This window comes from Lagopus muta, chromosome 2 (assembly GCF_023343835.1).
Source record: "Lagopus muta isolate bLagMut1 chromosome 2, bLagMut1 primary, whole genome shotgun sequence".
NCBI classification, from domain to species: domain Eukaryota; kingdom Metazoa; phylum Chordata; class Aves; order Galliformes; family Phasianidae; genus Lagopus; species Lagopus muta.
Genome location: NC_064434.1, coordinates 11467577 through 11480561, shown reverse-complemented (window position 1 = coordinate 11480561; position 12985 = coordinate 11467577). Strand labels below are relative to the sequence as shown.

The window sequence follows — 12985 nt, the reverse complement described above, 5'->3', positions numbered from 1 at the left end:
ATTCTGCCGTAGTTTTCATGTCTGAAGAGAGCAGCTGTGTGTAATTTCACTAAAATTCAGGGAAATATTTTATGAATCCATTCATTAAAGTCAATGTAGCATCAGAGTAAGAATAATCATATGGACTGTAATAGCAATTTTCATCCAAGCCATGTAACAGATTTCTAAACTTTAAATTATTTATAATCTTAAAATGGCAAGAGGAATGTCAAAAATGTAATATCCAGGTCTATGTATTTGTCATGGTCCAAATATCCAAGACAAATTTTGATAATCCCAGAATGGACCCAAATTAAGATCAGTTCATAATTCATGACATATCCTCTCTTTAAACTAGGGATCAGTGTCTGGTTGGTCTATTTTTTAACTATATACATATTGACTTTCTAGAATACCTACTGCACTGTTCTTTTTAGTTTTAATTTCAAAGCAGTCAAGAGTCAGATTGCTGCAAGATTATCAAGTTACGTCATTGATCTGCCCTAGCAGAAGACTCAATTTGCTCAGTAATAAGCAATTAGGGTCAAAGGCCATAACTGAAAAAAAAACCCAAAGGATATCATTTACACCCATGTCAATCAGAAACAGCTCTCTTGCAATCGACTTACATTTGTATCAAATTGATGCAAAGGAGAAAAGGGTTTTCAGAATTTGGATTATCTGGCAATTTGGAATTCACCTTTTTCAGTCTGTTGCTACCTAAAATATTAGATCTATTAAATTTGCTTTTTAACTGAACTGGGTTTTATTTACTTATTGATGAATTATAATCATATCACTGTTTCAGCTCACTGGCTTCATGTCTGTAGATTCTGGAGTTATGCATTAGAGAAGCAATTTGCAGGAAGAGAACATCAGTGAGTGGACTACTCTTAAAGTAAATTAAAAGACTCTCTTAAAAATATTAACATTTTGAATAAGCAAGATTTGTGTTTCTTGACATTTTATGTTCTTCAAATCATGCATTTCTAATAGTTTTAGAACACATGTAATTATTAAGGCGTATTTTCAAATATAAAACCATAAAGCAATTTTCAGAAAATATTAAATTTGGGATATATATCTACATATATATTTTAAAGGCTCTGGGTGGAAGAATTGTATGGGTTACATTCCTGAAGAGGAACCCAGGGAAGCTGGCTGATCTTCAAAGATCCAAGCTCATCCAAGCTCAAGAATGAAAGGTCCTGATGAGCAGGAAGCCAAGCCAAACTTAAAGTAGCATGCAAGAAGAGGGAACAGGGAGAAGTGACCTAAGAAGATAAAGCCTCCCTGGAGTTAAATGTGGTCGAGATGAAGACCAAACAAAAGGGCTCCTATCAGAGTATCAGCAGCAATAGGAAGGCTACAGAAAATGTATTCCCACTGCTGAATGTCACAGAGGACCTAGTTACAAAGTATGAGGGCAAGGAACTCAGTGCTTTCTTTGCCCATTTCTTTAATGGTTGGATTTGCCTTCAGAAACCTCAGAGAGAAAGTCTGGAGTAAAAAGTTACTCTAAGTGAAGGAGGTTAGGTTAGGAAATATTTAAATAAACTGGACTTACACACATTCATATGACCTGATTGGAAGCACCATCAATGCTGAGAGCTGGCTGATGTCACTGAAGATAGGATGAAAACAAACGCCACTAGTTGTTAATTCAAGAATTGCAAGGAGACTTTAGAGAGCTTCAGGCTTCTTGGCTTCACCTGACAAGCTTGGCAATCCATGAGAATCTGATGTAACAAATGCTCCTGGAAACAATTTCTGAATGTAGAATTGGACAACATTCACTGTTGACTGATAATCTGGACATTGTATCTGATAAACCTGCTGGCTTTCAATAACAAGATGACTGGCCTGGTGAATGAGGGTAGAATTGTGGTTGTTGCTTATTTTTTACTTCAGCAAGGCTTTTGACAGTACCTTCTAAAAGATTTTCACAGAGAAACTGCTGAAATACAGACGAGATAACGAGACAGTGAGGTATACTGACAAACAGCTGAACTGCCAGGCTCAAAGGTGCAGTGAGTAGTAGCACAAAATCCTTCTGGATTCCAGGCACTGGCGGTGTACACAGTGGTTGATACTGGAGCCAATATCGTTTAACATCTTTGTTAATGATTTGGAGGGTGGGGTGGGAATTTTGTAGATGAAACAGAACTGGGAGGAGTGATTGATACAGCAGATGCTTGTGCTGCCATTGAGAGAGAATCTCAGAGATTACTGAATTATGAAGTTTAACAATGGGAACCATCAAGTCATGTATCTAGAGGAGAATAACCTCCTCCATCTGTACAGGTTGGGGGCCAAGTAGCAACAAAGCACTTTGTCAGAAAGAAAACTGAGGCTCATGTTGAGCAGCAGAATGCACGAGTCTGTGATATGCCCTCATAGGAAAAAAAGAAAAAAAAGTGAGCATGAGTAAATAAAAGGCCAGGAGCATCCAGGGCTGCATAAGGAATAGTATCATGAGCAAACTGAGGAAGGTGATTCTTCTGCACTGTTCAGCACTGGTGAGTCCAGTCCAGACACATCTGGACTGCTGGTACAGGGTATGGGGTTCCTGGTACAAGAAAGACATGGACTTACAGGAGTGAGTCCAGCAAAGGGCTGTGAAGATGATGAGATGATGAGGAGACCAAAGCATCCGTCACATGAGTACAGGCTGAGAAAACAGGGACTGTTTAACTTGGAGAAAAGATAGCCCAAGGGGCTCCTACCAAACTGCACAACATGGCAGAAAAAAAAAAAAAAAAAAAAAAAAAAAGACAGAACCACTCTTTTCAGTGGTGCCCAGAGACAGGCAAGAGGCAAGAGCACAAATGAGATTCATGAAATTGAGCCTAAATATATGAAACTTTTTTTTTCTTTTTTTTTTTCTCTTTTTTTTTTCTGTAATGGTAGGCTAACACTGAAACAGATTTTCCACATAAGCAGCACAGTTTTCACTCTTGGAAATATTCAAAACCTGAAAAAAACCTGCTTTAGTTAATCATGCTTTGCGCCGGGAAGGTTAGAATAAACCTTCAGAGGCCCCTTCCAATCTTGACTACTCTGATTCCACGAAGTTCATAATGCTGTTTAAACATTAAGTTTTTCTTTCATATTTCTCATTGTTTCTGAGGCCTTGTTTTGCAAATGTGAAAAAAAAGGATATTTGTCTACATTCAGGTTTTCTTTAAGGCCTGTAGAGATATTTCAAAATGCATACAAAGATCTCTGTAGTCAAAACTAGGTACAGGATGAAAAAAAGATGCCATATTTCCAAACACTTGCATAGGTGTAATGATGCTGTATTTCTGTAGGAATACATTGATTCTATTAAGCTTCTCAAGAATGGAAGTGGGGAAAGAGATCATTTTATATGACAAATTTATGTCTTATTTTACTTAATTCAGTGTATTTATAGAATACAAGTTATCTTATATACTACTCGCATCCCAATATCAGTGTAAGTTTAGCAGAAATACAATAGAAAAACAGAGATGATTTTTTGTTGCTTTGAAAGCACATGGAAAACATCAGATAATTTATGAGTGATGCTGCTCATCGCATACTAGTAAATATACTTCTAGAGACTATGGTTATTGACAGCTGCTCAGTGGCAGCATAAAGCTTTGAAGTTACGAGTTATGCTTCTGAATAGAAATTCATATCAACCTAAAATAGCACCTTTTTCTACCACAGAACAACCTCAACCCTTTTTTTTTTTTTTTTTTAGGGCTATTCTGATCCAAACTAGTCAAACTTATTTAAGCCAATTCTGAAATGTTCTCATTATGATATGATCTCTCATTAAGATATCATCTTACGTATTCTCATGTAATGACGAGTCACAGAAGCAGCATTGCCAAAATGGAGACCTAGCTTTGACCACTAGCTTACAGAGCCTCTCTTCTAAGAGTAATTCATTTGCACTTAAGATGAAATGAATCATCCTCTAGTGATCTTACTGATTATAAAGGCAGTCTGAAATGTCCACCACAGCCTAGGATGACTGATGTGCAGATATAAATTTCATGGATGGCCTCAAGTTGTGCCAGGGGAGATTCAGGTTGGATGTTAGGAAATGCTTCTTCTCCAAGAAGGTGGTCAGGCACTGGAATGGGCTACCCAGGGAGGTGGTGGAATCACCAACCCTGGAGGCATTCAAGAAAAGTTTAGACGTTGTACTGAGGGACATGGGTTCAGTGGGAAATATTGGCAATAGGTGGACTGGATGATCTTGGAGGTCTTTTCCAACCTTGGTGATTCTGATTCTATGATTTATCTCCTCTGCTATGTAAACCATTATCAACAATTTCCCCATGTCAAGATGACAGACAGCTGACACTAACTGTCAAAAAATCAGGAACTGTTTAACTAACTTGAAGTTGTGTCAGTGTGGCATGCAAGTGAAATAATTCAGATGATATTTAAATAAACTATACACTGGATATATATATATTATATATAAATATAAAAGTGAGCCTACTATATTTCAGATCCAAAACTTAAATGAAATCCTTCTCAACTTTTTAATGTTGTCTAAATACAGACAGTGCCAATGCTTACTGTACCAAACTTTTTATTATTTCCAACAAACTTCTGTACAAAAACATCACAGCAGGCAAAGAAATTCAGTTTTTTCAGCAAACAGCACATAACAACTTGCAGAATGCTTTAAAGTTTACATTTTTATTACATAAGTGATGAATATCATTCCTCTGGGCAACATAAAGATTTCATTGCTTGACAAGTGATTGCAGGTAAGCATGTATTAAAATTAGATACCAAAAGTCAATAGAATGATGTGTAATTCATGTTGATTTAACTAACTGAAAGTGACAAGAACAAAACAGAATTTCCCCTAATATATATTTGTAAATGCCTCCCCATTAAAAATGGAGTTTGTAAACAGTGACTTTACTACTATAAAATAGTAGTGTGAGCACTGCTTCTGAAAAACAATTAGCAATTTCTAATTCTGTTCCCGATGATAACAGTGATCTGCTAAAATTGCAGATCCATGAAACGACCTCTACAGTTGCAGTGCTCTCCTGCATTGTTATGTGTATAATGCTAACATCTGTGGGTTCTCATGACATCTGAGAAGCCTCATATAATTCTGCTCACAAATAAACTCTAACGCAATTCTAAAGAACTTATGAAAGTTAATACTTTTTAAGGACAGAGTTGATTGGCTAAATTTGTAACAGTGCAGCTGAGTTTTAGCAGACCAAATGCATCTTCAAACTCTTATGGTTAATATTTTCCAGAAGTGAAAAGCATAAAAATTCCAGTGACAGCACACAACCTCTGATTACGTACAGAAGAATAAACAAATCTGAACCTGTGCACAAGCACTGGAGTTTTCATGCACATATGCAAAGTACACAATTGAACATATTTTCAGAATGTGACCTCTGCAAGAATATGTACAGCAATTGCAGATCACTCAGAGAAGACATTTAATAGAGCACAAGCACTTTGCTGCTTTTGGCAAAATATTTCTATTCCATTTACTGGAGAGAATTGCTAGAAAGTAAGAACAACTGAGTAAGGAAATCAACTCCTTGAAGCATCAATCACACCTAGAAAAATAGTGAAAAGCAGTGAGCTGAAACATATCCGTGCTGATTCTGAATCAGCTGATGAATATTACCATCAAGGAAATTGACCGAGTGCTTAGGAACAGCTCAGGTCTTGAAAATTCTTTGTATCATCCCTAGTCTAATTAGACCAATTTGAGACTAGGCAAGTCTACTCTACAAAAGAGTGTTCTCCTTTATTCAACCTTGTATTAGCAAAAATAATAGAAGAGCTGTCTCTAACAGATGTTTGCCATTATGTGTTTACACAGCAAAACCTTCTCTTTTAAAGACATCAGCATTTTCCCTTACCTTTCTAAATCTAATAAAATTAATCAGAGTTTTCAGAATCTAGCAATGGTCTTGAAATACACTTTATATTTATTTATATAATATCTGAAAACGTATTAATTTTCCCAGTGATGGAAAAGAACAGGCTAAACATATTAAGAGAAGCAAAATGACCTCTTTACAATACATTTTTGGATGTTGGCCAGCACATAACCCTTAAAATTAGATAGATCTCCACTAGTTACAGGAAAAACAACATATTTAATGAAGCTGATGAACATTCAGGTATTCTCCTATACCTACAATTTTACTTTCTCTTTTATTAACTTTCTCCTCCTTTGAAGTTCATCTCCTATGGCAACGTTGACATTTCAGTTTATCTGATTTCCTTTTTATCTTCCAGAGAAGGCATTTAAGAATTAAAATGCACAGATAAACTGTTTCAGCTAAAGTATCTAAGTAAAAAAGTATTTTAAAGGTCAAAAGATAAAGGCTAGCATATAAACTTAGGCTGCATTATATATAATCAGTTGGGTAATGACTACAGGTTCATATATTTTAGCAATGTGAAGAAAATGGTTATGTAAATACACACAAGTATTAACATCAAACTGTATTAAATTATGTAAACATACACATCTTCTGTGGTCAATACAAACATCTAAGTTGTCTCAGGACACTACTGCAGCATAGCTCGGATTTGTTTGGAAGTAGATTCATCATTCAGGTGTTTTGTAGTGAACCTAGAAATTACAAATTAGAACAGTATTTAACAAAACAAGCAGGGATTTTAAAAGTCTAAAAAACTCATTGGCTGTTTTTGAAATCAATGTGGTTCATTTACACAAAGATGCATAGATGGGGGTTGGACTCGATGATCTCTGGAGGTCCCTTCCAACCCCTACAATTGTGTGATTCTGTGATTCTGTGATATATATTCCTTTGCTCATTGATCACTGGAATTTAATTACTAAATGTCCGCTGCTCTTCATTTTCTAAATATGCCTTACATGAAATTATTCTTTGTTAATAGGTTGAGAACTGAGGCTAAACCCTGGCCTGGAGCCAACAATCATAGCAATGTCAGTGCAGCAAGATTTAAAATGTCAATTTAAAAGAGAGGTCTGCAGTCAAATGCAGTGTCTGTGATTTGGTAGGAAACTGAAGTCAAATCATCTTATTTCAACAACAGCACTTGATTCTGCAGAATTCTCTTTCTTTCAGTTAAATCCTCAAAAGAAATACAGTACATGAGATGACATGAGAAATAAGGTAAAAACTACTAAAAGGATTTAAGAACCTAAATTGAATTTTGACAAAACCTGAAAGCTTAATGTTAAGAATCTGTCTTAAAGGTCCTGTACTTTTGTACCTTATGACATAAAGTGTTTCCTGTTTTTTTTGTTTTTTTGTTTTAACCAGAAGTCTGTTTGGTGCTGAGCCGCACATTTAGGAATATCCTAGGAGGAATGAAGAGCTTTTAGCGTGTTTCTTCCATTTAAGCCCAACCATATTCTTCACTGTGTACGTTGGTAGGGAAATCAATCATCGCACAAGCTCAAAAGACATCTGATAGCCATAGGATTTAACTCCACATCAATTTCAATTCAAAAGATATGATAAGCAAAAGCAGAGATGGTCGTGGCAATACTTCTTGCTCTATCCAAACACTCAACAGCTAAAAAATTCAACACAGCTGTAAAAAATTTGGTACTATGACTCCTTTCTGAGTTTCAGAGAAGTCACATCATTGTGTCTTGTTTTCCAAAACAGCACTTTTAACTCTCAGCTACAGGACTCACATTTGGGTAGCTGTCTTCAAGTTGTATCATTAAGCAAAATTAAAATAGAATGGTTTACTTGATCCAAATGAAAGAAAAAAAGGGGAGTATAAATACTATGAGAAAACAGGCAATTAAATGAACTTTTACTATCTCTGTCATTCATAGAGATTATGACTTCCAGTATCAATAATCATTGCCTACAGAAGTGAAATGGAACTAAGACGAAGAATGTAACTTAAGAAAACCTCATGTGATAAAGCCAAGCCTGAAATGACAGTTTTCTTAACAGAACAAGATTATAAGGTTAAAAAGTCTTAAATTTTTAAAAAATTAGGAGGAAAAAAATTAAGGCTCCATACATACCTGAGAGCATTCAGAAGTCCTTCCACAGTGTCAGGTGGTTGTTCCTTTAAAACTTTTATGCATCCCTTCATCTGGGAACAGAAGCATGCCACTACTGAACAATAATACATGAATTGCACTAGCTGAAAACAAGGAAAACTTTCACCAAAGATAGGCAGCCTCTTTTTCCTACTGAAATGTTAATGCTGCTTTATATGAAACAATGAATGTGTATCTTATCTAAAATGATGTTCAATTAAAAAATTAAAATATAATTAAAATTAAAACATAATCTTCTTTAAAAAGCATGTGCAGATACTAAATTATAAATGAAACATATATATTTTAATTCACACACAATTTCCCCAGCTGCAACTCAAAAAAATATTCCACAACAACTGATAAACACAAAAAGAATACCCAGGATTTTAAGAGACTGTTCCCTGTCACTCCCAGGAACTGTAAGAAGAAATGTTTCAACTCTGACTTTTATATTTATATTTGTACACAAGGAGTACATTTTCAGTATTCAGTCTCCAGTTGTAAATAGTGATAGCTTACAGTTTGTTTCATAACTAGCAGTTTCTAGCTTCATCTGAGATGAGAAGTACCTGATGCTGATTTTAAACACCACAGTGAAAGAACATCTGCTTGAGAGTACAAAAATCAGGCTGAAAACACTGTCCACATTTACATCAGAAAAAATGAAGCAGAGAAAGCAGACAGAACTCATCTGATTCAGTCTACAGAATCCCTATGTAGTTCACAGAGAGGAATAATAAATTCCTCCAACCTATTCAGAATATAACTTCAGATGTAGTTAATCATGCTCTGGAAGTACTCTTTTCTTCCATTGCTAGGTATACACCCAGTACTTATCCAGAAGCCAGTCTAGGTGAAACTCAAAAAACTCAGTGCACAGTATGCAGTAGCAGTGTGTGTTGAGATCAGGCAAACCCAAAGTGGAGAAAAATTCAAATGATTCAATTCCACTTCTGTTAGAATCAGGATCCTTAAAACAGCCAGAAAAGAGAAGCTCTTGGACATCTAAGCTAGGTGCCTGCAGTCAACAGCTTGAAATAGTTTTGAAAAAGTAAGGAAAGGTTAATTTGTGCCACTGTCCCTGAACTCTTAAAATGGATTCCAATAAGTGATTGGCTTGGAAAACAGAATTGTTTATTGTAGTAATACAAATGCATCTACTGATTTTTTATTTTTATTTTTTTTAAGAGAATAATCCCCAAACTAATTAAACTGATTAATATTTGAGACCATTTACTCATTAAAAAAAAAAACAAACAACAGCTAAGTTTCTGCCTTTCATTTACATTAACTATAAGGTTACAAGGCTTTTGGTTAAACGTGAGAACCAAAAGTGCACACACTATATACAGGACTGCGAAAATTTTTACTTCTGCTGTCTCTGTAGAGAGACTGCATTAGCAGTCAGGAAGTCTGCATTCAATTCCCAGGCTCTATCTGCTGCGTGACCTTCAGCAAATCAATTCACCTCTTTCTGACATATCTTACCCTCTGTTAAGCAGAGTCAAAAAAGGGATGTGGTAAAATAGTGTTATCTGCAGATAAAAAAATGCTAACAAAGAGTGAAGCACAGTAATATTATATACATGTATTTATATATTTTCTTTAGAAGTAGGCTGTTTTGTAAAGGGAAGGACTAACCATGAATTACAGATTATTTCTGTTGAAAGATGTGCCCTATGAGATTTAAAAACATTCAGCACAAAAAGAGTACTTTTTTGTGTGTGTGTGCTTGCAATATCTCAGATGAAAATATAAGGTTGATTCTGCTGTGACTGGTCAAGCCAAAACTAAAACTGAAGGCTCATTATTAGCATTACAACAGTGGGAGTTCAGTTCTCTTTAGATCTCAGGCTAAGCAGAGACAATATAGAATAGCTGCTTATTTACAACAGAGCTAGAACCAAAAATGAGCATTTCAGCATAAAGAGATTACGTGATAAATAAAAACTTATGACTACAGAACTTATTCAAGAGTAGCTGTATCACAGAATTATTATAGGGTAACCATACAGCTGGCAGAAAAGCAGAAATAAAGACAAATGAGTATCTATGTCTGAGAGAAAATACAAATACTTATTTTAATTTCAAACAAGCTGATATATGAAAGCAAACAGGTGAAGATAAATTCTAAGTTTTGCTACTCAAAAGTTATTAAAATGGTTTATAAAAACTCATAAGTCTGTGCTGGAAAAAAATCCACAGACTGGTGTTCTCAAACCTACGAGACACTAAGAAAAGTCATTCTTACATCAATCTTTGATGTCTTTGAGAAAGCTCCCACAGGATGAACATGATCATACAGTATGATAACTCCCACCATTACCCTCATGCAGAACATAAGAGTCTCTTCGCTGGTGAATCTACTCCTGTACTCCCTGAAAAATAACAGGAAAAAAAAAATGTCTTGACTATTATTAACTGGACAGTTTTGCAAACCAGGTTATGAAGGAACAAAACCTAAACATTGTACTTAAAAGTACTTAAAAGAAAAATCTTTGCAAAATCTTAAAGATCTTTAAATTGCATAAGTCCCAGTCAATTTACAAAGCAGGTTAGAAAGCAAATAGATATCTAAATCTGTTTTACCAAACATTCCCAGTTCATAACCTCGTTTCCATGAGGCCAGCAACTTTTGCCGAAGTGTTTCATGGCTGATAAAATATGATAGAGACTCATCATACTTCTGCTTCTTCTTAGAAACACAACATATGGGACCTCACAGGCAAACTATTTTTTTTTTTTGCTTAAATTCTTACTTTGAAACAAGTAACGTTTAGGCAGAATCTAATTTCAGCAGCTTTTAAGTATAGGCCTTCACCTGGGTTCATAATTACTGATACCTCTTTTCAAAGTACATAGGCAACTTCAACAACAGAGGTTTACCAGACATCTAAAAAGTAGAGGTATATTGTATGGGAATGGATTGAATCCATTCCAAAGAGTTTCTCTTCAACTTTTCAACTGCAAAATAAGAATATGGATGATACAGTTAAGACAATCCTTATTACAGCTCTTTTACCTAAAACTATCACAAAGAAGTGAATTAAATGTAACAGAGAGAAGCACAATGCCTGAAAAATGGCAAGCACCACTGTTACAAAACAAATACCATTTAAGTAGATAGTACATAGACTTGTCGACTGTTATGTACTATTTTCAATATACAATGTTATTTAAGGTAAAATTAAAATTTCCTAAAGCTGTACTGTACTACCTCACAGCTTACAATGACTTCAGATTTCATTCTCTGATTTAGAGCTATAAATACAGCACCATAACATGACCAGATTTAAAGGCTATAGAAATTTAGATGTGAAAGTGTCTGATTATCTCACAATTAAAACTAAATATTGGAGAATAAACTCAATTTTCTCTTCTGGTAGACAACTCACAATTTACTGTTTCTCTACTTATGCAAAAAAAAAAAAAAAAAAAGAGCATACACATATGGGTATTTTCAGTGACTCATACTAAGATGTCACAGGATTTTGAGACGATTCCCATCTACTATATGCATATCTGTGCCAAAATCTAGCCCCTAAGAATGGTAATAATTTTGCAAGATGGGCAAGAGACAGTAGTTGCCCTATAGTTCTGGTTAGGTGAGACAGATACCAAAGCCTATGGAAGATTATACTCGTATGTTAACCTTCGTTGAATACCCTCCCTAATAAAATTCAGCACTGATTTGTGAAAAAATATCTAAGGTGGTTAAAATAGGAGGCAAAATTTTCTAAAAACACATTGTGCTTTGTTCATTAGTGTGACTGCAACTGAAGGCAAGCAGGAAATCATTTGGAAAAAAAAACAACAACTATTTATTCCAGATGGAAATAAATAAACACGGTAAAAATTGTCACATACAATAGAAACAAGATTTAAGATAAAACTTACGGTGTTTCCAACATGACTTTACATACACTAGCCATAGTACTTAAGCAGTCTGTTGTATTTTCAATTGGCAATGTTTTGTTCTAGAAGAGTTAAAAAAGAGTCATCATTGAGTAGATCATCTTGTAAAATTAAAATTAAGAATGTCTGTGTGTTTTGCCCTTTTCTCTCCCATTACTTACTTCTGATACAAAATGTGTAGTTGCATTACTGAGTGTCTTCAGCATCGGTGTTGCTTCTGCATAAAACAGGGACATCCTATTGGCCATTTCATTGTTGACTTCATTCTCGATGTCTAGCTGAGAAAAACATGAAAAAAAATTGTTAGTTAAACTCTTAAAATCTTGACAGCAGCAAGAAAAAGATACAGAGCACGTTCACGTCAGGAAGCAGATTGCTGAATGAATAGTTCCAGCCTAATCACTTTATCCAGACTGCTGCTTAACTCTCACTGTGAAGCTGAGAATATGACAGCTAACAAAAACAAAACAAAAAAACCCCAAAAACTAACGCTACCACAAACGGTATAGGTATACACAAAATGATAGGTTTCAGCATTAAGAGCAGATCAGACCTTATTTACTTACATGCATGTTGTTAATCCTGTTGCGACTTATTGTGCGCCTATAATAACTGAAGTCATTTTGAATTGCTGGGTTTCTCATCTTAGTGAAAGAAAACAGAAAATAATCAGTTTTGATTCAAAATATATGGAAAAAAAATAGCATGCAGTAAAAGAGTTTAACCTTAAGTTCATCAAAACGAAGAGTAAAATGTAAGATTTCTGCAAACTCTTTAGCCAGAGCCTGTTCCCGTTCCAGGTGTTGAGTTGGAGTATAAGGTGGGCATGTCAAAGATTCCAGTAAGCTCTGCAAGGCCTTTTCTAAAAACAAAATATTTTCTTTTCAGTCCATATTAAGGTAAGACTTTACATAAGTATTTAAATACTTGTTAGAAGAGAAGGAAGGCTAAGAATATGCACAGCCCTAACAAGAATCCCCTTCGTTTATATTCTAAGGTGAGAAATTAATTAAAGGAATTTCTTACTAAGTTTCGTTAAACTTTCTGCCATTTTCT

At 35.0% G+C, this 12985-nt stretch overlaps 1 protein-coding gene across 6 annotated transcripts in view; it reads right to left on the bottom strand.

Annotated features, from left to right (window-relative positions):
* Window positions 1-4535: 4535 nt before the first annotated feature.
* CYRIA (CYFIP related Rac1 interactor A) overlaps window positions 4536-12985 on the bottom strand; it is a 54146-nt gene continuing 45696 nt past the window's right edge. For 4 of the 6 annotated variants that reach the window (XM_048936236.1, XM_048936238.1, XM_048936235.1 and 1 more), the window contains 7 exons: window positions 12655-12791; window positions 12496-12573; window positions 12091-12207; window positions 11912-11991; window positions 10266-10392; window positions 7994-8115; window positions 4536-6589 (listed from right to left, as the gene is read on the bottom strand). In XM_048936236.1, the coding sequence (XP_048792193.1) occupies window positions 6526-6589; window positions 7994-8115; window positions 10266-10392; window positions 11912-11991; window positions 12091-12207; window positions 12496-12573; window positions 12655-12791 (725 nt within the window). In that variant the 3' untranslated portion in view covers window positions 4536-6525. The remainder of the gene's footprint in view (window positions 6590-7993; window positions 8116-10265; window positions 10393-11911; window positions 11992-12090; window positions 12208-12495; window positions 12574-12654; window positions 12792-12985) is intronic. The other 2 variants (XM_048936234.1, XM_048936233.1) reach the window with 1 other exon arrangement.